Source organism: Giraffa tippelskirchi, chromosome 13, assembly GCF_054371585.1.
Source record: "Giraffa tippelskirchi isolate mGirTip1 chromosome 13, T2T-mGirTip1v1.2.pri, whole genome shotgun sequence".
Lineage (NCBI taxonomy): Eukaryota > Metazoa > Chordata > Mammalia > Artiodactyla > Giraffidae > Giraffa > Giraffa tippelskirchi.
The window spans coordinates 23,266,616-23,293,328 of record NC_137287.1 but is presented as its reverse complement, the minus strand read 5'-3'; the positions used below and the strand labels follow the sequence as shown (position 1 = coordinate 23,293,328).

Sequence of the window (26,713 nt, the reverse complement as noted above, 5' to 3'; positions counted from 1 at the left end):
AGAGTTTGCTCAAAATCATATCCATTGAATCAATGATGCCATCCAACCATCTCAACCCTCTGTCGCCTCCTTCTCCTGCCTTCAATCTTTCCCAGCATCAGGGTCTTTTCCAGTGAGCTGGCTCTTCCAATCAAGTGGCCAAAGTATTTGGAGCTTCAGCTTCAGCATCAGTCCTTCCAATGAATATTCAGCGTTGATATCTTTTAGGATTGACTGGTTTGATCTCCTTGCTGTCCAAGGGACTCTCAAGAGTTCTCTCCCACTCCACAATTTGAAAGCATCAGTTTCTCAGTGCTCAGCCTTTTATATGGTCCAACTCTCACATCCATACATGACTACTGGAAAAACAATATTTTTGACTATATGGACCTTTGCTTTTTAATATGTTGTCTAGGTTTGTCATAGCTTTCCTTCCAAGAAGCAAATGTCTTTTAATTTCATGGCTGCAGTCACCGTCCACAGTGATTTTGGAGCCAAAAAAAATAGTCTTTCATTGTTTCCATTGTTTCCTCATCCATTTGACATAAGTGATGGGACCAGATGCCATGATCTTAGTTTTTTGAATGTTGAGTTTCAAGCCAGCTTTTTCACTCTTCTCTTTAAACTTCATCAAGAGGCTCTTTAGTTCCTTTTCACTTTTTGTCATTAGAGTAGTATCATATCATCTGCATATCTGAGGTTATTGATATTTCTCCCGGCAGTCTTGATTCCAGGTTGAGCTTCATCCAGCCTGGCATTTCCCATAATGTACTTTGCATATAAGTTAAATAAGCAGGGTGACAATATACAGCCTTGACATACTCCTTTCCCAATCTGGAGACAGTCCATTGCTCCATGTCTGGTTCTAACTGTTGCCTATTGATCTACATACAGGTTCTCAAGAGGCAGGTAAGGTAGTCTAGTATACCCATCTCTTTAAGAATTTTCCACAGCTCAGTTGTGTCCGACTCTTTGTGACCCCATAGACTGTAGCCCACCAGGCTCCTCTGTCCCTGGAATTCTCCAGGCAAGAATGCTGGAGTAGGTTGCCATTTTCTTCTCCAGAGGATCTTCCTGACCCAGGGATCAAACCCAGGTCTCCTGCATTGCAGGCAGATTCTTTACCATCTGAGCTACCAGGGAAGCTCCAGCCTTAGTTCTAGGAGGAAGTCATATAGTATGGAAGAGAGAATTTTCCTTTCCTCATGGAAATTTCCTATAGACTCTATGTCGCAATTTCAAAAACATTTTGCTTATCAGCATTCTCCCACATCTCTTTCTGTATTCCTGGATCAAATTATACTTGAGCTTCTGTGGATCCTATGCTCATACCTCCAGTATCACCTCCATGCTCAATGGATCCTGTTGTCCAAAATACTTTTCTCCTGTCACCAAATTCTCCTTCTCTCAATATAACTGATTTCAGCTAAACATCAGAAGTTAACATAAATTAGAATCAATGTATGAATTGTTAGTAATTTATATTCACCTCAGTAATTATCTAGCTGGTGGGTTTTAAATAGTATTACAAAGAGAAGCAAAAAATGTCAGGCAAGGAAGACTTTTTATAGGTAGATCAGTCCTTTCTGAGTTCATTTCCCAACACACACACTTTCTCCATCAGGCCTCCTCAAAACCCTCTCAAAACACATATTCTCTAAACCTTCAATAATCCTCTACTACTTCTTAAGTATGATGGAATAAGTGGCCACCTGTCAATCAAGGACTGCCTATTTAATAAACAGGATTAGTCTGGTTGAAATGTTAAACACTAGTGTGACATGAAAATAAAATGAAGCCTTTAGCTTTATTGAACCACTGCATTCCTCACACTCTCAAACCGTTTATATGGAATTAGATCTCAAAATCTCACTGTATAGTTGTGTTCAAGCTTTGTTCATAGGTGATCTCCAGCATACACATGCATTACTCAACCTACTATTAACAATTAAGTATTGGTGTTCAGCATTGGTTCCAAACTCCTGGATGTGTCTGAAAAAGACATATATCGATATAAATTAATTTTTTTCCCCACAGGTAGTGAAAGCTTTTGTTGTTTTATCTGCACCCTTTAAATCATCCGACCCAGAGAAATTAACTCTTGAACTTCAGGACCATGTAAAAAAATCAACTGCACCTTACAAGTATCCAAGAAAGGCAAGTATTGTGCCCAAAAGTTAAATGTGTTACCAAATAAGTATCTAAACTAGTAAGTACATATATTAGCTTTTGATTTTATAGTAACTCATTATATAAGTAGAAGACACCTATTTCAACTTTAGCTCTAAGAATCTTGCTTTAAAATACTTTATATTAGGACACCACAGATGTTTGAAGAATTAGAATCTTTGGTCATCTCTACAATACTAAGTAACTATTAAAGATCCTTATCAGACTAGTCAGTCCCATTTCATGTGAGGAAAAAAAATAGTGGCCAATTGTTTTCAAAGACAGCACATGACTTATCTATCATAGTACTTTTGGGCCATTATACCTTTCTAAATTCAAAGCATGTGACTTTAAGTATCAAAGGATCAAATTCAAGGGACAGGAAGAAAATATTATCCAAAGGAACTGTGGAATTTTTCCCGACACCTTCTCCAAAGGAGGGATTTAAGGACAATTCTGTATAAAGACACACAGATGGTACTACAATTTCCTTCTAGTCCTAGAATCCTATTAGTTGATACTGACTGATCTTCTACATGAGAATTCAGTTTCAATTGGCATCATTTCAGCTAAAAGGTAGTTAATTTCAACCTAAGCAACCATTCGGTTCACTTACTCAGTGCCTAGTTTCTTTTCATGAATGTTTGAGAACATTTTAAAATACAGTAGTCATATCTTGAGGGAGAGCAAAAAGTATTTTACTATCAAGTCAGGGCCTAAGTGGAAAATTGTATATACTCAAAATTATCTTTAAAAAAATCTCCCTCAGAACTTCCAGGACCCAGTTCTTACAAGGTCAAAAAACCAAGAATTAACTTGATGTTTCTCTTTGCTTTTAGCTGTGGCCTCCATTTCCCTGGGGGTAGAGACCTAGGTCTGGTTTGAACTAGAGGAAAGCAATAGAATAAAGGGACTGTTCTTCGGTAAAGCAAACCAGCATTAAAAACCAGCATGATGGAGCTCCACTGTCATCTTTATATATAAACAGAACAGTTCCTGGTGACCAAGACATTCAATTAGCTTAACACAACAGACACTGAAAGTCAATGCCAGTTTCATTAAAGTTTTTTCCTATTATACTGACAGCGGGGATAGTAAACTTGAGATTAAGTGTCTCATAATATGTTTTTCTGTTAACTAGGTGGAATTTGTTAAAGAACTCCCAAAGACAATCACTGGGAAAATCAAACGCAACGTTTTAAGAGACCATGAATGGGGTCGGAAATAGCCTGACAAGAACACAGTGGCATTAAGCAGTTAACAGGGCTGCTTTCTTTTAGTCCTTGCTTCCCAATAACTCAGTGACTACTCTCTTAAAATGCTTACGATTTTTCCTGGTTGAAAAACTCTACTAAGTTTTTGTTTTGCACTTTGCCAAAAAATAAGTAAGTAAAAATCTAAAAATATTTGGGAAGAAAATGATGATGACCAAACAACAAAGGCAATGATAAATGGCTTGTAGTGTTTAAAATAGCAGGAGTCAAATGATTAATTAGAAAAACATAATGGACAATGAATTTATCTTGTGCCTGATTATTTCAAAATAAAGATTAGAACTATTCTAAGAGAAATGCTCAAGACACAATTTCTTCTACTTAAAATTTTTATATGTTACTAATTCTTTAAGGTGAATTAAAATACTACTGTTAAAGTAAGGACTCTAAACAATTCCAAAGTCAATAAATGAACTTAATTAAGTACTGTACTATATACTTCATTTTGAAGCAAACTCACTGTAAAATATCTAACACTTGAATTAAGACATAAAATGCTTGAAAGTTTTTAGTTATTAAAAAGAAACCAATATTTGTATCTTTACTTTTTGGACAACGCACATGACTTTTGATACATAATTTGACATAAAAACATCCTTTATGATTAAACTACTTTATAATTATAAAGCAAGAGCTTTACTAAGAGGCAAAAGAAAAAGTAGAACACTAGTCTTTAGGGAACTAATTTATTTTTATTTTTCTGAAAACATTAGGAACTATCGAAAAAAAAAAGCCGAATATCTGGCCATATCAAAAGCAAAATACAAGTAAAAACAACATTCAGAAATCATGTTTAATCATAGAGAAATGTTTTAAAATATCAAATTTAACACCTTCCTCCATAAAGCAAAACAAGTTTACTAAACCACAACACTGAAGTGGAGTTTAACCTATTTTTTAAAATAAAAATTAAAAGAGAAAAAGCACTCCATTTCCACCCTAGAATCCCATTGTATATAAAATAATATGCTCAAACGTTAGTGGAAACAAGCAATTGGTAAACTTTAAAATAAATCTTTCAATGAATGAACTCAGATTCCAATAGAAGAGAACTCAGATTCCAACAGAGCACAGTACTACCTTGTATTTGCAGAAGAGCTTTTATCACACTTAGGCCTTACCAAATACAAATATAAAAGGGGATTAAACTGGGGCCTATTATACAGTGTGAAGTAAGCCAGAAAGAAAAACACCAATACAGTATACTAACGCATATATATGGAATTTAGTAAATCAGTAAAGATAACCCTGTATGCACGACAGCAAAAGAGACACAGATGTATAGAACAGTATTTTGGACTCTATGGGAGAGGGCGAGGATGGGATGATACGGGAGAATGGCATTGAAGCATGTAAATTATCATATGTGAAACGAATCTCCAGTCCAGGTTCGATGCATGATACAGGGTGCTCGGGGCTGGCGCACTGGGATGACCCAGAGGGATGGGATGGGGAGGGAGGTGGAAGGGGGGTTCTGGAAGGGGAACACATGTACACCCATGGCGGATTCATGTCAATGTATGGCAAAACCAATACAATATTGTAAAGTAAAAAAATAAATAAATAAATAAACTACTAAATCAAAATCTTTATGTAGAGTAGCAGCTTTCACAAAATAAAATGAACCTAGTTCCATACTATTGTATGCATACAGCCAATTTTACTCCCAGAGTCCTAGAGTCTTGTACTATCAAAATAAAAGTATCTTTGTCTTGGAAAAAGTCTGATGAAGGCACCAAAATCCTATTATTCATGTTCTCCCAATGATACTTAGAATGCTCTTATCATCCTTTCAAGATAACTTCAACTTACTAAGAGTTGACATTCTAAAGATATATAAGCAAGTGCCAGCCTCATCTGCATTAGCAAGGTCCTTTCTTATTCACATAGCATGGCTTGGCCTGCTCATTCACTTCTGACTCTTTGCAACCCCATGGACGTAGAACACCAGGCTCCCCAGTCCACAGAATTCTCCAGGCAAGAATACTGGAGTGGTTTGCCATTTTGTTCTCCAGGGGATATTCCTGACCCAGGGATTGAACCTGTGTCTACTGTGCCTCCTGCATTGGCAAGTGGATTCTTTGCCACTGAGCCACCTGGGAAGCTACTCTCTTTGCTCCATCCCAAATTCTTCTGGTCTGGTTAACCAGCAGAATCGCTAGCTTAGAAGGATAAAAATCACTTCCATGTTCACTAGCCAATAAACAAATACAGCCATTGGTGCAGGAAGACTTAACATTTATACTGCCAAACTTGTTAAAAAATAAATCCAACTCCAAAAGCTAATTTCACAACCCCTCAGTATTCTCAATTCAGATATTTTATTTTGCAATCCTCTTTGTTATCTCTCTTCTTTTTTCAGTTTTACCCTGGAGGAACCCTTGAAAAAACTTTCAAAGTATGTGCGTGTGAGCACCAAGTTGAAGGATACTCATGTTTCACAGAAATCCACAACCATCAGAACAGGACTCTCAGCTCTTCCTCTTAATGACAAAATCTCAGGCTGAGGTTTTGAGAAATGGTTCCTCACCCAATCACATAGTGTTGGGAAAAGGAGGGGAAATGCTGTTTAATTTGGCTTTGCAATTCTTCAAGGAGAGTTTAAATAAGGCTTGAGACCTTGCTTTCTTCATTCTCAAACCCAAGTGTCTGTGGAAACCAAGAGTACCTTATGCAACATAATTATTCCAAAGAGTCAGTTTCTTTTAATCCAAGACTCCTGTCACTTTTAAGAAAAAATATTTTTCTCCAGGCTCTCATAAAACAGCTCATTTGTTCTTGCAATGAAAAAATGTCTAATTAGACCATTCTTCATCTTCAAAGCATTTAGCAAAATCTGGCCTAGTGTTTTCTTGTACTTAGAACTTACTGATAATTCACCTTTCAGCTCAAATATCCTGTGGCTAACTCTTCCTCCGATAAGCACTGGATTTCTGTATTTAAGAGATTTACATGCTCTTCCTTCAGGTTTTAGTTGGTTCTTTTGTTTTAAAAACATTCTTGCATAAATATACCTTTAATTAAGTTAACCATTTTGTAGCATTATTTAGAACTTTCTTCATCTCCAAGCTTTTTATATCTCCAAGTTTTTTCTTCACACTGTGAAGAAAGCAATGTGCTGTAATTACAAAAGTCAGGATATTCTTTTACTAAAGTGATGCAAAACTTGTCATGGAGCCAACCACTGATGGGGCACTAGGAGTACAGATGACAGATCACTGGGTTTTCAGATGTGAAGACCTACTGAATTTTATTGACCGTTGCTTGGAGAGGCTCCTAGCAACTGAGAGTTTTCTTGAATTTCCTGATCATTTACAAATCTTACAAATGCTACAGTATGACAAATATTCATGAAATCTGTTGCTTCATCAGCTCACACAGAGAAGCTGCTGCTTTTATACAAAACCTCTTTAGCATCATGTAAGTCAATTTATTATACTGACAGTAAAGTCTTTTCAACTTCTTGTACTCCTTCCTGACCTAGCTAAATGTTGATATTATTAGATTCTTATCAATTATGTGAAGTTTTCTCTTCTGGAAAAAATTCTACCACCAAATAATTTGCTTTCTAAACCTTTTCACTGAATGTGATTTTTCTGAACAAAAGTTTTACTGTCCTGGTATTCCAAAGCCATTAAAATAATCATCTTTATTTGTCAAGAGGCTATGATTTATAGTTACAACTGCTAAAACAAATCTTCAGTTTGTAAGTTGCATTTCACAAAGGATATACAATGGAGTGGAACAGCTTGGATTATAAATCCCTTCACATTGTAAAGTAGCTTACAGTATAAAGAATTTGAGTCCCTGTTGCACTAGTAGACTGCAGTGACTCAGAAGACTCATTCTTTATAACCAACCTTACCAGAAATGTCTGTAAATCTATGCCTAGAATGGAACATTTTTCTTTCAAACCTTGCCTTCAGAAATTGCACCACTGCACCATCAGATTTTTTTGTAACAAATGTTATTAAAACATAAAAATGAGCATAATTTCCACTGTAGGGGCTATGGGTAGGATCCCTGGTCTGGGAACCAAGATCCCACATGCCCTATGGTGCTGCCAAAAAAAGGAAGGTGCAGAGTGGGATAAAAACAAAACAAGAAAAATCTGAAAATTCACTTCTAACCTATACAACCCATGTCTGTCCAATGTTTACAACAAAGTGGCAGGAGACAACTGAGTTGCAATACACAAAAATTCCTTTCTTAGAATGGAAATTTCCCTCTTGAGTTTTGATTTCACAGAGCCTGTTCACTCCCATAAGTCAGCTGGTAGTGCAGAAGGGGAGAGTGGGGAAGGTAACCATGAGGGAGAGGCCAACATCATTCCCCTCCCACCCTCTGCTCTGTGCAGTAGGGTTCACCAATTTATCCAAAGTCGCTTCTAACACAACCAAATGCACGTGGGCCTACTGCACACTGCCATATAGGGTGGAAAGACCTCTAACAAAACTATTAACAGAGCTGCTCCACTACTGTGAGTAAACAATTATGCAGAACACAATATCAAAAACAGTATTTTTAGTCACAATTTTATATGGAATCCCAGCAACATCTCACAAAACTGCAGTTGAAAAATCCACCTCCAACACCAAATGATTTCTTTTCCCATCAGAGATCATTTTCATTTCATTCAGATCCTTCTGTGACTTGACTTGCAAGTTCAGGTTTAGCCACCCCCTCATTCACCACATGTGTCTCAGATATTGAGTCTGTTGGACCCAGCTCCTCACTGTTCTCTGGTACCACTTGCTGGTTATTTTTTCCTTCTGCTGGGTCATTTTGACTTGATTTGTCACCAGATTCCAATTTAGCTTCTTTCCCATTTCCTGTGTGTGCTGCCTGCTTTGGGTTAAGCTGTGACAAGTCCTTAGCACTCTTCACCACCTCCTGGAGATTGTATTTTCTGAACAACATGTAATCTTTCACAACACTCAGGCAACAGACAGCTTTAATGATTTCTACTACCACTGTGTACTGGGGATTGGTAAGATCCACTTTATTTTCCGAATTGAGGCTGCCTACTATTCCTGTAACAAAAAGGAAAACGGGACATAAAAAGATATCATCAAGCCTGGTGGATACAAAAACAATCTTTCACCTCCCCCTATTTTGAATTTGTTAAATTTATAACTAACCTTATCAGAAATGTAGTTGTTGAAATACTACATATACTAGTAGTGTTATACTATACTATATATATAAATGCATGTAATAGTCCACTATTTTACATGCACTTCAATCAAGTTCTCTGAATGCTTTCAATATGTAAATACAAATGAAACCCTGAGAAAGTTAGTAAGAGCCCTTTTTCCTCAAAGAAAATTCAATTCTGATTTGGAAAAGACTTCAATATCTAACTACCAAAAATAATCTCAGACCCAACATATTAAAAAGTTAGGCTTGATATTATTTAATGACATTTTAAAATACCTGCTCTCACTCAAAAATATAAGCCCTAAATATTAAAAAAAAAAATCTTAAAAGCAAATATTTACCATGGCACATCTTTGCAAAATCACTAAGAGAAACATACCTGCCAATTCTTTAATAACTTCTTCTCTATTCATATGACTGTTATTCCGAGATTTGTATACAATCTGAAATGTTCCTTTATTTGGAGCTTTAAACCATGGTTCCAAAAATGTTTCTGCATATTTTTTCATATCTTCTAAGAAAGCCTTGCATGTGCCTGAGATGGGCAACATTCGTAGAATAACCCGAGTCTTCTTCTTCTTGGTTTTGTATATATCTTGGAGAATATGATGCACCAATTTCTCAGGTTCTAAAAGAAAAAAATCAGCACAAAACAAACAGGTAAGTTTCAAAGTCCTCACAGATTTTAAACTCTTCAAACTCTCTAAAAAGAATTTTCATTAGCAGTGACATAAACTGATGGTAGATTAGAAAAAATTATCATAATGAACTTTACGCGAGTTTAACCAATCATTTCTTCCAACTAATACTTCTTTGGTGCACTCTCTATTAATACTGTATCTAATATTTTAACTCCGTTTTTATCAAAAACAATTGTTCATGAAAACTCTGGAGTTAACTTATTCATAATGTCTGATTTATCTAATGACAATGTCATACTGTTGTTTTCCTGTAACAGCAGCAACAGTCAAACCAATGAACATTAAATAGAACATGTTTTACAAAAACAAAACAAAAATCTTCAAGTCACTTAAGATTTAATCAATCCATTAGCTAAGTTTGTACAGAAGTCTAGACTTCAGATCTCAGAGGAATTCCTGAGCCACAAGATCATAATGTAGTCCTTAGGAAGTGTCGTGACTACATACAATTCTATTTGGGGCTGTTCAGTGTTTTCAATATTTTTAAATTAGTTAACTACATTTAAAAACATAGAAACTTCTCCAGATTTTCAACTTTTGAAAAATCAGAAGATATGGCTCTTCTGGGACTACATTCCCAAATGTCTGGAGCCATTCCAAATTGGGAGAGCTGAGTAGCATCTGCTCCTTTTAGACAGAACCATGTACTCTTGTTTTGCCTAAAGTTAAATACAAAGGAAGTGGCAAAGCCAGGTTTCTACTCCTAAGCCCATGCCAGTCCACTACCCCATTTCACCTTTCCATATGCCTAGTGCCAACACAGTGCTAACACAGAGAGGATGCAATCAAATGATTAACTGAGCCATGCCCATGAAGCCATTTTGAAGGCAGTGTTCTCAGAGACAGGGTGATGTCCAGATATTATAGGATCAATAATCTCAAAGTGTATTAGTCAGACACACCTATCCCAAGTGTCCTGATGAAGACTACATTATTTGCTCCACTCTCCACTGACTGGAATCTTCTTAGCTTCATCTCTGTGGATGCCTTAATGTCACCAACTTCTTTCTTCAAGGCAGCTTCCACATCATCATCTTCTCCCTCACTTCCAGAGGGTTGTTGATCCTTGTCTGCAAACTGCTTGCATAAAATTAATGAGCAGAAATGCCACAACAGCTCATGTTAAAAGCTCTTAATTAACTACTTATGTAAACCCCGCCCCCAGGGGCAGAAGACCCAATATTAACAATAAAGCTTTTTACCAAGACACCACCTCCTCCAAAATGTGAAGAAGGGAGTTTCCTCAGACTATGGTACACATCATTTGAAAATGTTTTCTAAAGCATCTTGACAGTCTGGGACAGAGGGAAATGTGCTCACCAGATGAATCATTTCAGGGTGGACTTTAATCCTATCAGTAGATATCTCTGTGCCTGATATGACACTCTCCTTTCATAAGATTAAACCAAACAGTTATGAAGTTAAAAATCCTTTACACCTGTACTACTGAAGTAGTTAAGAACTTGCTCAAGGTATCCACGTAGATAGGACATGCACTTGTTGCCCAGTTCTCTGCTCCACTAGTGATGATATGGTTACCAATCAGGCACTAATCTTACACATTTATGTAGCTTTTTTTGTTTACAGGGATATTTTATGTATATATGCAATTTTTTAGCCAACTTTCCAAAGTCCTATAATTTTCTTTTTATCTAGCTCAGCAGAATTAAATAACATGTTCATCCTCTGAGCTAGTAAATGACAGTACCCTACCTGAATTTAAGTTAAATACCCTTTGTACTATGCTCCTCCTCCATTTAATTCCCTGGGGTGTGCATGTGTGTGTATTGGTCCGAATCCTAAACCAATAATATAATTATTTCCAAAATTGAACAACTAGATTTCATACAGTATTGTTATAAAATATTTTTACTGTTTGAAGTGCATTTTTATACGCATTTGAGACGAAACTAGCATTAGTACCAAAACCACTATTTTAGAGATGTTACTGCTTAGGACAAACACTGTACATTACAGCCATACTGTTCCAAATGGTGGCAAAAACCTTAAGTACAAATGAAGTGTGAACTTTTAACTAGTGTCCTGGTGAGCAATACTTCCCAAAGCTACGATGAGAAATACATGCTTCTTAAAACAGCTTCAGAAACAACGCCTGAACCGAAGGAAGCAATCTATACCTGGGAGCCACCGTCATTAACGATGGGGGTGGAAAACAAAGAGGTGCAAGCATTTCTAGAACGAGACCTGGTAGGGATGGGGGAACGGGGGTAAATATACCTAGGCGAGGCCACGCCTCCTTACCGCCACTCTGGCGGCCAAAATCACGCAACTAGCTTGCCACCCTGCCCTTCTCCCTCAAAGGCCTGCCCTCCCTGGGATTGGTACCTTTTCTGGTCCATACATGTCGTCGCCGTATTCGTTGAGCAGGCTATAGGCCTCCTCCACGCACTTGCGCTCGTTCATGTTACAGGTGATGAGAATGCCCTGTAGCCCGGGCTCCAGCTGGCGGGGCCCACCGCCATCCCAGCGTCGAGCCCGCTTGGCCTGCACATACTGAGCCTTGCCTTTACGCTTCCCGCCGCCAGGCTGAGGAGACTGCTGTATACGGGCCGCCATGGTAGGTTAGAGTTGAGGCCAGCGGGAAACGTGTTGCTCCACGGCCCTGGCCACTGCTGGCGCGGGCTGATTACGTCAAGCGTGCGCGAAGAGCTCCCCTAGTCCCTCCCCCGAGCCTCATTCCGGGCTACGCCAGGTCCTAATGCCGGTACTAAAAGGCGGAAGGCTGTGGCGAGGTGGCGTGAGGCCCGCCCCTCCCCAGGACTGACAGGAACTCGCTTTAGCCTCACCTCGGGAAGCTGTTTCCCTGGTGTAGGGGCCGGCCACAGGTGGCAGCAGCTTACTGCATCTAGTATCAGCAAATTTGCAGGCCTTTCAAAAGTGGCGGTAGTGGCAGTTTCCAGAATGTTAATGCCGGTTCAAGCCTCCAACATTCCCCAACTGTAAGGCCAGTGCGGAGAAGAAAACAAGCCGGGCAGTCAGGCAAAGAAAAGGAGATTTATTAAAGCGAAATGAAAGAGTGACTGGCTCTCGGAAAGAACCCACCCTTCCGGTGGATCCTTCTTATACCCAGTAGAGGGAAACTGGGTCCCCTGAAGTAGGGTGGTTAGTTTATCTTTAGCCTGCAAGAGGAGTTCGGCAGTCAGAGAGCCAGAGGTGTCCCACGGTAGGGTGATCGGGGGGCAGTTTTGGGAAAGTAGGTGCCAGCGGTGAAAATAGGATGTTGCTTGAGCAATGTGGTCAGTTTCATGGGTCACTGCGACTTTTACCTTTTGTTGGCGAGGTCAGCACGATGAGCCCCCATGTAGACCCTGTCACCAAGCATATCTGACACCTGTTCCTCCAGCCTTCCCTATAATTCTATCAGCTTTCCAAAAGTTTCCAATAAATTCGTTTTTAGCCTAAATTTGCCAGAATATGTTTCTGTATGACTTAAAACCAGGAATGGTGGGTTGCATAAATGTGTCACACTGCTTTCTCTGTGGTTTTATCCATAGGCTCAGCAACTATCATGTTTATACATTTATCTTTTAAAAATCGTTGAAAAGATACCCTTTTGAGGGATGTGTTCAGGAGGAGTAAGTGCTCCTCACACTCACCCCCAGTTGCTACTCAGGTACAAAGTTGTTGCCAGATTTGAGTTACTACAAACCGTAAAGGAGGTAATCTGTAAAAGGGGCACTGAACTTAGAGTCAATAATCTTTTATTATTGATAAACAATCGTTTTTAACCCCAGACTTACCATTATTTGATAAAACCTTATCATCATCTTACTTTTTGCTTTCACCTTTGTTTCCACCTTTACTTTTCAGAATGTCATCTGTGGAGTTTGCATAGCATATATTTCTGGAGATCCTGAGCCGCTTGTGAAAAGCAGTCGCATTACACTGGCCGTGCTGTGGTGTTGTAGCAGTGGTCCCACATGGGACCTGAGGCATAACGGGCCTTTCCTTCCCTGGCTCTGGCCTGCATGCTCCATTGAGACAGACGCCAGCGTACCAGTCCCACTCAGCAGTTGGTCAGGGTGCCCCAGTGGGACTGCCCCTCCCACTCAACCAAGTGAGCAACTGTTAACCAGCAGCTAGCTTATAGCCCTGTTTTGCCATTGGTTGGTACCACTGAAAGCCCCTCACCCCTCCCTATAGTATATAAAAGGACCCTGAATCCTGACTGAGATGAGATGGTTTTTGGAGACTCTAGTCGACCTTTCGTGTGGGGAGCAGAATGAGCTTGGGGCTCAGTAACAAATTTTGGCGAGCCAGCCAGGAACCATGCTGCTCGTGGTGAGCTGACCCTATTTGGGGAATTTTCAGGTAAGGCCCTAGCAGCTGCCAGGACATTTGTCCTGAGGATCTTCCCTTAAAAATTTCCTGAAGTGTCACAGGCTGCCCCAGTGCTTGGCAGTTGGAGCAAGGAATTGACATTTGGGAGCTGATAGGCTCCATATAGTAGGGTAAGTTGCTCTAGTGTGTACTGCTGGGAACATATTCCCCTCTCAATTTGGGCTTTTCCTTTAAAGGAAAAGCCAATTTGCAGGGTACCCATTTGAAAGGGGAAATTGTTGAATTTATCTGATTTTGTGAACTGGTTCTTTTGCTTTTGTTTTTGTGTCCATTCATAATGGAATCTGTTCGTGCCTTTGGTATTAAATTTCTGTTTTGTGATTCTTGAACTTTATCAATAGGGGAAATACTCCATCTGTCCCTAAGGAAAGCCCTTTGGGCTGTGTCCTAAATAAATGGGCAAGATATAGCTGTGGGCCTATGACTAAGAAAGAGATGATAGCCTGTTGTAATGGTGTGTGGTCCCAATATACGCTAGAATGAGGGAATCAATGGCCCTTAAATGGCTCACTTAATTATTATATGATCTCACAATTAAAATTGTTTTGTGAAAGGCCAGGTAAAAATGAGATTCCATAGGTAGAGGCATTTATGCTATTACATCAGGAAGAAAAGTCAGATGGCTGCTGCCTTATGGTGCAGCAATCTGGAAAGAAAGTCAAGGAAACACCTATTCTACAAGAGGGAGAGGGAGAAAGTGAGAGTGAAGATACGTTGTTTCAGGACTTAAACCCCGTGTGACCAACCCAACTCCTCCACTGGCCAAGCACGTTGCATCGGCAGGTGTTCCAGCTACCCGTGCCACCAGTATAGCCATCACCTCCTATTTCCCCTCCTTGTGGAGATCAATTAGGAGTTTCTATGTTAACACCCAGGGCACAGGAACCTGGCTTGGCATCACCATCCAAGACCCTGTAGGAAACCCAATTTGGACTGGGAGCCATTTCTGGAGCAGGGCAATTTCCCTTACACCAATATGCCTTAGGAGACCTTAATGCAGATGGCCAACCAGCTGGGTATCTATGGATGCACAAGCCATTCTCAACTTCAGATTTGTTTAATTGGAAAAACAATAACTCTACATATCGAGAGGACCCAATCCACATGACTGAACTTTGCTCTTCCATCTTTGCCACTTACCATCCCTCTTGGGCAGACATTCCTACTCTTTTGAATTTGATGCTCACAGGGGATAAAAGAAGGATGGTTGTTGACAAGGCTAGGGAGGAAGCACACCAGCTTTCTTTATCTAGCTGATCCAGATGAAACTCCAGAAGCAAATCTGGCAATTCCTGTTGCTAAACCTGACTGGGATCCTCACAGTGGGATCACTGTGGATGATGGGTGCTGTGTGATACTGTGTAGGAGGTATGCTGCTCCTAAAGCATTATAGGAAATGTATCTTAGTAGGCCTTCAAAAGGGATACCTAGGCAAAAGAGCTTCAACAAAATTCAGGAGAGACACCAAAAACCCAATGAGAACCCATCAGAATTTCTAGAAAGAATTTATCAAGCTTACAGGCAGTACAGTGCTGCTGACCCTGAGGCCCCTGAAAACATGAGAATGGTGAATATGACTTTCACCGGGCAAAGTAACCCAGATATAAGAAGAGAATTACAAAAATTAGATAGTGCATTTGGAATGAACCCTTCTCAGTTAGTAAATGTTGCTTTTAAAATGTTCAATAACAGGAAACGATGACCGAAGCAAGAGGATGCAGGCAGAGCACTACCTTATTGGCAGTAGCAATGGATTCCCAGAAGGCTTGTAACCAGAAGAGAGGTAAGCCACCATTGGGGAAGGAACAACGTACTTACTGTAAGGAGGCAGGGCATTGGAAGGAAAAGTGCCCTAAGTTAAGGAATAAAAAAGATAACAATAAAAGAAAAATGGGAGCCTTCCTATGGCAAAAAGAGGAGGACACTCTGATGATGAATGAAGAGACCACAGGGCTCCCTTGAACTTGAGACATCCAATTCAAATTTCCCCATAGGACCCCTGGTAACTTTGACAGTGGGGAACAAATTAATTGACTTTCTAATAGATACAGGTGCAACATACTCTGTGGTGAACACCAAGGTGGCACAGAAAACATCTCAATCCATCCCCACCGTCACAGGAGTGACTGGGGAAATACAAAATTGCTCCCTCTTACAACCTTTAGAATACCAGTTAGGGGACTATATCCTGAAACACAGTTTTTTATATATCCCAGTGTGCCCAATCCCTCTTTTGGGTAGAGATCGCCTTTGTAAATTAAATGCTCAAGTAACTTTTTCACCAGGTCAACTTGATGTCAGAGTCTCGCCAGAGCAAGCTGTAAGCCTATAGATGGCACTCATGGATGCCCCTGAAAGGAGACAGGGCCTTTTCCCACTGAAGTCTATGAAAAGGTAAGCAGGAAGTGTGGGCTGATGGCACCCCTGGAAAGGCCGAGAATGCACGGTCAATACAGATTCCATAAAAATGCTGGGACACCTAATTTAAAAAGTACTCTCTGATACGTGAGACCCCAAAAAAGGAATACAGCCAATTTTCGAGAAGATTTTTAAAAATAGGACTGATTAAACCTTGCATCTTCCCGTATAACACCCCTATCCTCCCAGTCAAAGAGCCAGACTCAACAGAGTATCACTCTGTTCAAGATTTGAGAGCTATTAATGAAATAGTCCAAGATTTGCACCCTGTCATATCTAACCCATACACTTTGCTTTTAACTATTCTGGGAGAATACAGCTGGATCTCAGTTTTGGACTGGAAAGATGCTTTCTCCTGCATTCCTATTGCAGAAGAATAATAGCAACTTTGTGCTTTTGAATGACAGAACCCTGAAACACAAGCAATCCAACAATTATGTTGGACAGTCCTGCCTCAAGGGTTTAAGAATTCTCCTACCTTGTTTGGGGAAATTTTGGCAAGTCACCTTAGAAACTTAATATTGGATGAAAGACTCATACTCCAATATGTGGACAACTCACTTATACCAAGCCCTACTTATGGTAAGTGTCTATAAAATGCCATTAGAACCCTAAACTATTTAGCCAGTTGTGTATATAAGGTCTCCCAGAAAAGGCCCAAGTACGTAAGCAACAAGTCAAGTATCTAGGTTTAGCCATTTCCCAAGACACTGGGGTCTTTTGCCTGATAGAAAATGGGCAATAGCAGGCTTGAGAACACCCAAGACTCCTAGACAACTGAGGTTTCTGGGAATGTCAGGTTTCTGTTGGATCTGGATCCCGAACTATAGGCTCATAGTAAAGCCGCTCTATGAGGCTTTAAAGGGACATGATTTAGAGCCCCTTACTTGGGCTACTGTGCCAAGCAGCCTTTGAAACCATTGATAGGTTACGATGCAGCAGTGATGATTCTTGATCTCCAAAGGAGAGGGCGCAGGCTCAGTCACCCAGAGCTTTGTGTGGCAAAGTTTTATTAAAGTAATAGGAATTAAAAAAAGCATCCAGAAAGAGGCACTGGAAGGGGAAAGGAGAGAACCTCCCCCCCCCCCCCGCTAGTTTTTAGCAACGTATCATATACTTTTTCAGTTGGTTACTAATAATAGCTCAAGGTTGTAAAGGTCTTACCAAACTCACTCCCACAACATAAATTTTAACATAGCAAGATTAGCCAGAAGGAACCCGTTTCTGTTAAGAAGGAGAAACATGTCCTCCAGAGCAAGATACATCATTTCATTAACATAGCTTAAAAAGGACATTCAGACATTGGGACATTCTCATTAGCAAGATATATGGGTTTATTGAGCAATTAGCAGCTCATAGTTTGAAAAAGTTAGTTTCATGTAGTTGCCATAGCAACACAGGATTAAAGGAGCCTCCTACATGACTAAGGCCTAGTGAAGGAATGTAGAGGAAAAAAAAAATCCGCTGTTTGTCCCTTCGCCTCCTCTGCTCCTTTGGGGACCCCTGGAGGCCTACCTGATCATTAATTCTTTTACCATAAAGGCAAAGTTAGTCCCAGCTCTGGCCTTAGGACTACCAGACTTAAAGAAACCTTTTAAATTGTATGTGCATGAGAGACAAGGCAAAATCACTGCAGATGGTGATTGCAGCCATGAAATTAAAAGATGTTTGCTCCTTGGAAGAAAGGCTGTGACCAATCTAGACAGCATATTAAAAAGCAGAGACATTACTTTGCTGACTAAGGTCCATAGAGTCAAAGCTATGATTTTTCCGTAGTCATGTATGGATGTGAGAGTTGGACCATAAAGAAAGCTGAGCACCAAAGAATTGGTGCTTTTGAACTGTGGTGTTGGAGAAGACTCTTGAGAGTCCCTTGGACTGCAAGGAGATCCAACCAGTCCATCCTAAAGGAAATCAGTCCTGAATATTCATTGGAAGGACTGATATTGAAGCTGAAACTCCAATACTTTGGCCACCTGATGCGAAGAGCTGACTCATTGGAAAAGACCCTGATGCTGGGAAAGATTGAAGGCAGGAGGATAAGGGGACAACAGAGGATGAGATGGTTGGATGGCATCACTGACTCGATGGACATGAGTTTGAGCAAGCTCCGGGAGTCAGTGATGGACAGGGAGGCCTGGCGTCCTGCAGTCCACGGGGTCACAAAGAGTTGGACACAACTGAGCAACTGAACTGAATGGGGCCAGATGCCATGATCTTAGTTTTTTGTGTTTCTTTTTATTTTAGTTTTTTCTTTTTTTTTAATATTTAGTCTTAATCAGCTCTTTCACTCGCCTCCTTCACCCTCATCAAGAGGCTCTTTAGTTTCTCTTTGCTTTCTGCCATTAGAGTGATATCATCTGCATATCTGAGGCTGTTGATAATTCTCCCACCTATCTTGATTCCAACTTGTAATTGATCCAGCCCAACATTTCTCACGATGTGCTCAGAGTATAGATTAAATTAACTGGGTGACCCCAGACAGCCCTGTCATACTCCTTTCTCAATTTTGAACCAATCAGTTGTTCCATACAGGGTTCTAACTGTTGCTTCTTGACCCATATACAGGTTTCTCAGGAGACAGATAAGATGGTCTGGTATTCCCATTTCTCTAAGAGCTTTTCACAGTTGTTCATGATCCATACATTCAAAGATGTTAGCATAGTCAATGAAACTGAGATAGATATTTTTCTGAAATTACCTTGCTTTCTCTATAATCCAGTGAATGTTGGCAATTTGATCTCTGTTCCTCTTTCTTTTCTAAACCCAGCTTGGACATCTGGAAGTTGTTTGTTCACATGATGCTGAAACCTATCATACAAGATTTTCAGCATGACCTTATTAACATGGCAGATAAGTGCAATTGTCTGATGCACATTCTTTGGTACTACCCTTCTTGGGAATTGGAATGGGAATGGACCTTTTCTGGTCCTGTGACCACTGCTGGGTCTTCCAGATTTGCTGACATAATGAATGCAAAACCTTGATGGCATCCTCCTTTAGGTACGTGAATAGTTCTCCTGGAATTTCATTGCATCCACTAGCTTTATTAACAGCGGTGCTTCTTAAGGCCCACTTGACTTTGCACTCCAGAATGTCTGGCTCTGGGTGACTAACCACAGCATCGTAATAATCCAGTTCATTAAGATATTTTTTGTACAGTTCTTCCAAGTATTCTTTCCATCTCTTCTTGATCTCTTCAGCATCTACTAGATCTCTACCATTTCTGTCCTTTATTGTGCCCATCTTTGGGCAGGATGCTCCCTTGATGTTACTAATTTTCCTGAAGAGATCTCTAGTCTTTCCCCTTTTGTTGTTTTCTTCTGTTATTAAACACTGTTCATTGAAGAAGGCCTTCTTGTCTCTTCTAGCTCTTCTTTGAAACTCTGCATTTCTCCCTTGCTTTTCTCTTCTCTTCATTCTTCCACTATTCATAAAGCCTCCTCAGATAACCACTTTGCCTCCTTGCTTTTCTTTTTCTTTGGGATAGTTTCATTCACTGCCTCCTGTACAACGTTACAGACCTCTGTCCATAGTTCTTCAGGCACACTGTTAACCAGATCTAGTCCCTTGATTCTGTTTGTTACCTCTACTGTGAATTCAGATGGGATTTGATTTAAGTGATACCTGGCTGGCCTAGTGTTTTTTCTGGTTTTCTTTGATTTAAGCCTGAATTTTTTTGCTATGAGCAGCTGATGATCTGAGCCACAGTCAGCTCCAGGTCTTGTTTTTGCTGACTGTATGCAGCTTCTCCGTCTTCAGCTACAAGGAATGTAATCAATTTGAGGTGATGTCCGTGTGTTAAGTAGCCTCTTGTGTTGTTGGAAAAGAGTATTTGCTATAACTAGTGCATTCTCTTGGCAGAATTCAGTTACCTTTTGCCCTGCTTCATTTTGTTCTCCAAGGCCAAACTTGCCTGTTACTTGAGGTGTATCTTGACTTCCTAATTTTGCATTCCAATCCCCGATGATAAATAGAACATCTTTTTTAGGTGTTAGTTCTAGGAGGTCTTCTAGGTCTTCATAAAACTGGTCAACTTCAACTTCTTCAGCATCAGTGGAAGGGGCATAGACTTGGATTACTATGATGTTGAATGGCTTGTGTTGGAAACAAACCTAGATCATTCTGTTATTTTTGAGGTTGCACCCAAGTACTGTATTTTGGACTCTTTTGTTGATTATGAGGGCTACTCTGTTTCTTCTATGGGATTTTTGCCCACAGTAGTAGATATAATGGTCATCTGAATTAAATTCACCCATTCCTGTCCATTTTAATTCATGGATTCCTAGGATGTCACTGTTTATTCTTACCATCTCCTGTTTGACCACATCCAATTTTCCTTGATTTATGAACCTAACATTCCAGGTTCCAATAAAATACTTGTCTTTGCAGCATTGGATTTTACTTTTGTCACCAGAGACATCCACAGCTGAAAGTTGCATCCGCTTTGGCCCAGATGCTTCATTCATTCTTAGGCTATTGGTAATTCTTCTCTGCTCTTTCCCAGTAGCATATTGGACACTTTCAGACCTGGGGGATGCATCTTTTGGTGTCATATCTTATTTTCCCTTTATGCAATCCTATATACATATATATAGATATAGATATACAGATGTCATTTGTATATCTATCTATCTATCTATCTATCTATATCTCAAAATGATGCTTAGTAAGACTTTTGCTGTTCTCCACATTTCTCAACTAAAACTCAAAGCTAAGAATTAAGAGGCACTGTCTCAGCCCTTTCCAGTGTAAAAAGAACTGTAAACAAAGACTAAGTTAGGCATGTCTCTCCAAGTTTGGAAAAAGGTGGCTTAATGAGCCCTGCTACATCTACACCACTCTGCTTCTCAATTTACATCAGAAGCCTGGTGAGGGGAGAGAAGAGAGTGCTTTCACCTCCCTTTCCTACTTCTCATTTCCACTTTAGTCAATGCTGCTAAGAATGTTTTCACCCCCTTTGCAGAGACGGGCATGAAGGGAATCCCTTATAAAGGTTAAAGGTGTTTGGGAGAAAAGGAAACTGGCATCATATTCCTGGGTTGATGTCCCCTTCCACCTGGTTAAGTGAGAAAATGAGCCAGAATGGGAAGGAGAGATAGGTGGCAGGATACAGAGAGGGAGAATGGGCAGGGACACAACAACAGAGGAGAGGACTGTAGCCCAAGACAATGTGTTCTAAATACGTGTGAGTTGTCTGTGTCAAGTAGACTCCCAGAAAGTACTTGGGCTTAAACAGGTAGACCCAACAGATAGAGGATTAAAATCACACTGTCATGGTAACTCCTCTTACCCTAGTATTTTTCCCTTATCCCCGATAAGAGAGTGTCTAGAGTTTAGAATTGGGAAGGGAGAAAAAGTCAGAGATAGACAAGACTGCTCGTTTCGATTCCAGGCACTAGAGTTAGAGGAGCAGCAGAAAGAGTGGTCAGCCCTCCTGTCCACTGCTGGTCCTCAGAAGCACAGAGCAAGGGAGAGGAACAGGTACAATGTACATCGTATTTGAGATTTACATTTTGAGTGGACAAGCTTTTAGTAACTGAAAGTGACTGGAAAGTTGTAGGACTATCCCAAGAAGTCTTTCATTCTTCTCAGTTCAATCACTGTGTGTTTTGGTGTGTTACTCCTTGGGTTTATCTACCTGGGACTCTGCACTTTCTAGACATGAGTAACTGTTTCCTTTCACATGTCAGGGAAGTTTTCAGCTATTATTGCTTGAAATATTTTCTCAGGTCCTTCATCGCTCACTTTCTTCTCCTTCTAGGACCCCTATAATGTGAATGTTGGTGCATTTAATGTTGTCCCAGAGGTCTCTTAAACTGTCTTCATTTCTTTTCATTCTTTTTTCTTTATTCTGTTCTGGGGCCTTGATTTCTACCATTTTGTTTTCTGGGCCAATTGTCTGTTCTTCTGCCTCAGTTACTCTGCTATTGATTCCTTCTAGTGTATTTTTCATTTCAGATATTGTATTGTTCATCAGTTTGTTTGTTCTTTAATATTTGCTTCCATTCTTTTTCCAAGGTCTTGGATCATCTTCATTATCATTATTCTGAATTCTTTTCCCATGTCTTCATTTCTTCTAGTGTTTTATCTTGTTCTTTCATGTAGGACATAGTCTTATGCCATCTCATTTTGTCTAACTTTCTGTGATTGTGGTTTCTATTCTGAAGACTGCATGATTGTAGTTCTTTGTGCTTCTGCTGTCTTCCCTCTGTTGGATGAAGCTGTCTAAGAGGCTTGTGCAGGCTTCCTAATGGGAGGGACTCCACGGGTAGGTGGAGCTGGGTCTTGTCCCTCTGAAAGGCAGGGCCATGCTTAGGAAAATTTTAAGCAGCCTGTCTGCTGATGGGTGGGGCTGTATTCCTGTCCTGTTGATTGTTTGGCCTAAGGCATCCCACCACTGAAGTCTACAGGCTGTTGGGTATAGATAATGGCAGCCTCTGGGAGGGCTTATGGCAATGTGTGTACTCCCTAGAACTACCACTGCCAGTGTCTTTGTCCCCACCATGAGCCACAGCCATCCCCCGGCTCTTCAGGAGACCCTCCAATACTAACAGGTAGGTCTTACCTGGTGTCTTATGAGGTCACTAATTTTTTTCTCCTGTGTGCATGGGACCTTGCATGTATCCTATCCAAGAGTAAAATCTGTTTCCCTTAGTCCTGTGGATTTCCTATAATCAAACGATACCGGCTTTCAAAGCCAGATTCTTTGGGGGCTCCTTTTCCTATTGTTGGACCCCCCCCAGGCTGGGAAGTCTGATGTGGGGCTCAGGACTTTCGCTCCTGTGGGAGGTCCTCTGTGGTACAGTTGCTCTCCAGTCTGTGGGTCTCTACCCAGCAGGTATGGGATTTGATCTTATTGTGATTGCACCCCTTCTACAATTTTGTTGTGGCTTCTTTATCTTTGGATGTAAGGTATCTTTTTTGCTAGGTTTCACTGTCTTTCTGTCAATAAATATTCAGCAGTTAGTTGTGATTTTTGTGTTTCTGTAAGAAGGGGTGAGCCCATGTCCTTCTACTCCACTATCTTGAGCTCAAACCACCCCCTGCCCCGCCCCGAAGAAGTCATTAAGTGATGGAAAAGGGATATTGAATATTGAGGAGGAAAACGGAAATTGAGGGGGAAATAGTTCTAAGAGTCATTTGAAAAGCTACATATAAATAGTTACATATATATGTAACTAATTTTTATAGATATACAATATATATAGATTTACATATCTATATCTATATACATCTCCCTTGCACTCCCTACAAACACACACATACACACACACTGTTTCACAACACATTTGGTGATGACTTTATTCTTTATGTCATTCTGTATCTTTTATACAAAATGTATAATGCATATGTTCTTTTTACAAGTTAAAATAAAGTGCCATTTTCTTTATGTGGATATTCACCAAAGCATTTCTCTTTCCTCCTTGGGTATACAGCTAGACTGATTTTCAGGGCCCTGTAGGTAAGAGTGGAAAAACATGGGTAGATGTGCTGCATGCTTCTAGGCCTAAATTCTTGAGATCCTCCACAAATGCACTCTTGTGATGTTTCCTTGCTTTGGCTCTTACTCTCCTACTTGTCAACTTGCTAATTTTATAGGATCTAATATAGGAATCTTAGGAAGCCTAGGAGAGAGTGAAATCTATGAATATAAGGACTCTGACTACTGTATAGAGGGGAGCCATCTAGGAAAGTCCATCAACCAGGAACTTCTGCATTAGACTTAAGCCTCTGAGTTTCGAGTTTGTTTCTGCAGCACAGCCTGAAAGAAAGAAAGTGAAGTCGCTCAGTTGTGTCCGACTCTTTGCGAACCTGTGGACTGTGTCCATGGATTTTCCAGCCGAGACTACTGGAGTGGGTTGCTGTTTCCTTCTCCAGGGGATCTTCCCGAGCCAGGGATAGAACCCAGGTCTCCCACATTGTAGACAGACGCTTTACCGTCTGAGCCACCAGGGAAGTCTAAGGCTGTGTGCAGCACAGCCTAGCCCACCTTAACTAATATACTGGGAATCTACAGTTTGTTCAGAATGTCTTTACTATTCTTGTTGAAGTCTTATTGTCTATAGTGATTATGAAAACTCTCTTTCTGATAAATTAAATGAATAGGCCTCATAACAAAATGAAGAGTGTGGGCTTTGAAATCTGACCTGAGTAGAAAGCCCAGCCCTGTTGTTTCTTTGGTAGCCTCATAGGGAAATTTTAGCCTGTTAGCCAGGCCTCTGTTTTCTTGCCAAAATACCACACTGTGCTTCTTACTTCCTCCTTACAAAATGCATACGAAGTAGACTTCTGTCTGGAAGTAGATTACAAAATGGTTGAGACAATTCTATAAAAATTTTTCCTTTTTCCTGTAGAACATTTATGAAAATGTTTTATTTTTGAAGAATTTTTTGATTATTGTTGTCTGAAGTATTTGGGGGATATAGTCATAACTTCAGACTATTTTACTAATACATTTTGAGAAAAGATTTAGCCAACCTTGGCTGGTGTGATGGGAATTCAGGAGAGATAGAGACTATTCCAGGTAACATTTTCCCCTATTTGACTTAATTGTGCCAGTTCTACAAAGCACACACACCCAGCTCTTTGCAAGTGATGGAAAACCTCAGTGGGGCTCCGAAAAAACCTGCCATTTTCCCTCTGCTTTTGTATACCAGAGATGGTCTACATAGGAGTCAGGGTCTATTGGGAAGAATAAAAGTGGAAAGATGAGGTCTAATCACATATTGGTTATATCACCTTGCTTTTCCCCCTCTTCGCTTTCCTTGGGAACTTTATGGGTAGGCAACGTAAGGGCTGTTTCGACATGTTCATTATCAAAATCTTTGCTCCAGTCAAGTTGATTCTAAGTGTAATCAAATGACTTGACATTAAAGTAGAAGGCTATTACCCTTCTAACAGAGTCACTGTCAAGCTGTATGACTTATTTTAAGGTTATTTGTTCTCTGCTCAACATCATTTCCTCATTTTTTTAAGAAATGGGCATAGTTCTACTTACCTTACAGAGATGCTATATGGCCTATGAAAAACATTCAAGAAATGGTAATCCTCTTCCACTCCATGTAAGAGATGTTGAGGGAATTAAACCTTAGGGCCCTTGAAGAAGAAGGTTAGCATTCTTGCTAATGCTTTCCTTAAGCCTTGTGCAACAATGTATCTTGCCCCAAAACTGGCCTTTCTTTAGGTCCCCAGCTAATAATCACACAGCACAATGTCTTGGAACCTGTTTCTCAGCAACAATTTATCTCACCCAGAAACATGTTGCCCAGAACCTGTTCCTTCTAACTAATCTTGTACTGAAGGTATCTCAGGATGTGTGCTTTGGGAAAGGGTCTAATGGAACTTGTACAACCTTGAAGTGTTCTTTTTATCAATTCTCAGCAGCCAGTTGAGAAGTGTGCAATGCCCTGCTTAGTGAGGCAGGTACTCTACTACCCCTTCTAATGTCTCTGTCAGTAGCTTTTTCTGTCACTTTCACTTTAAATAAAAATCTACACAAAGCTCTGAGTGACTGAGACTGTCTTCGATCCCAGAGTTAAATATTCTTCGGAAACCACGAATCCGGCAGCACCATTCACTGTAAAATATCAGTTCCAGCACTAAACTCATTTTCTTGTTGTTGTCTTATGATGGAAAAGGAGGTATGTTAAAAGAATCTCTCAAAAGCCTGGTGTTGACTGGGAAATGCATTTATTTATTCAGATTTTTCATAAAATAGGTAGGTATAAGAATGATTCCAATCACTTAGGTCAGAATTCTCCAGGAGATTTCATTTCAAATAATCTTAGAAGAAGACTCAAGTGCAATGGGTTAGTCTCTGGGATTAAACTTGGAGTGAGGGTGGTTACTATACTTGAGTTGCGTGCTTGAGAAGAAAACCTGATCTACTTCCAGAGAAAACAGATCTCCCTGTAAAATAAGGGATATAGGTGTTAACAAAATACACTGGGTAAATTTTAAAGCTCTAATTGGTTTCATTGAACAATTTATGAATTGAAAAGTCCCATCTAGCAAACAGAGAGGAATGCCAAAGAACTACAGAGAGGGAAAGGTGTTTAAAAGCAAGACAAGGAAGTCACAGGCAAAAACTATTACTTCAGATTTATCTGTGGGGGACAAAGGGGTGGCGGATGACTTCATCTTTCTTTTGGGGATGGAAAGGATTACCTCATTGGTGCTGATCAATAAATTTCTTATTGACCAGTTAGAATTACATTCTTGGAGAATGTTGTGAGCTTTTGAAAGGCTACAATGAACCAGGGAGATTATTGTGATTATTATAAGCAGGATAATTCCCAACATTTGGAGTACTTTGGAGCCATGGCCCCTAAGGACAAAACCAATCAAAACCAAAGAAGTTGAAAAAAGACTCTGAAGTAGTCATCTTTTTAAGCCAAGTTGGACCACTTCAGTGGTCTTATGTAACTGAATTTTAACCTCCCCAGAAGTGTTCATCTACATGCAGTGGTTAGTGTTGGCTACAACACAGACACATCCTTGTTCACCTAAAAGGCAATCAAGGGCTAACCTATTATCAAGAATGACTTTGGCCAAAGAATCTAAAGATTTTGTTAGACAGTTATTGCTAAAGCAGCAGATTCTGCAACATTTTTAAGAGTTAAGGAGAGGCTCCTTGTTTGTAGGGAA

At 40.0% G+C, this 26,713-nt stretch overlaps 3 protein-coding genes across 7 annotated transcripts in view; 2 read left to right on the top strand and 1 right to left on the bottom strand.

Annotated features, from left to right (window-relative positions):
• LOC145531660 (acyl-coenzyme A synthetase ACSM4, mitochondrial) overlaps positions 1-3,713 on the top strand; it is a 29,072-nt gene extending 25,359 nt beyond the window's left edge. For 2 of the 4 annotated variants that reach the window (XM_081554636.1, XM_081554638.1), the window contains 2 exons: positions 2,017-2,136; positions 3,290-3,713. In XM_081554636.1, coding sequence (XP_081410762.1) covers positions 2,017-2,136; positions 3,290-3,376 — 207 coding nt within the window. In that variant the 3' untranslated portion in view covers positions 3,377-3,713. Of the gene's footprint in view, positions 1-2,016; positions 2,137-2,987 lie in introns of all 4 variants that reach the window. The other 2 variants (XM_081554637.1, XM_081554640.1) reach the window with 1 other exon arrangement.
• A 2,932-nt stretch (positions 3,714-6,645) lies between these two features.
• Positions 6,646-11,923, bottom strand: THUMPD1 (THUMP domain 1 NAT10 acetyltransferase adaptor). 2 transcript variants are annotated; one of them, XM_081554609.1, is made up of 4 exons: positions 11,630-11,923; positions 10,186-10,363; positions 8,962-9,210; positions 6,646-8,455 (listed from the first exon to the last, which is right to left on the bottom strand). In XM_081554609.1, exons 1-4 carry the CDS (start codon positions 11,858-11,860, stop codon positions 8,055-8,057), a joined length of 1,059 nt encoding a protein of 352 aa, XP_081410735.1. In that variant the 5' UTR covers positions 11,861-11,923; the 3' UTR covers positions 6,646-8,054. The 2 variants fall into 2 exon arrangements, with proteins under 2 accessions (XP_081410735.1, XP_081410736.1); XM_081554610.1 differs by having other exon boundaries at positions 10,186-10,360.
• Positions 11,924-11,984: 61 nt separating this feature from the next.
• ACSM3 (acyl-CoA synthetase medium chain family member 3) overlaps positions 11,985-26,713 on the top strand; it is a 74,190-nt gene continuing 59,461 nt past the window's right edge. Inside the window, exons 1-4 of the mRNA XM_081554607.1 lie at positions 11,985-12,406; positions 13,115-13,615; positions 15,338-15,428; positions 15,931-16,039. The gene's annotated coding sequence lies outside the window, so the exon portion shown is untranslated. The remainder of the gene's footprint in view (positions 12,407-13,114; positions 13,616-15,337; positions 15,429-15,930; positions 16,040-26,713) is intronic.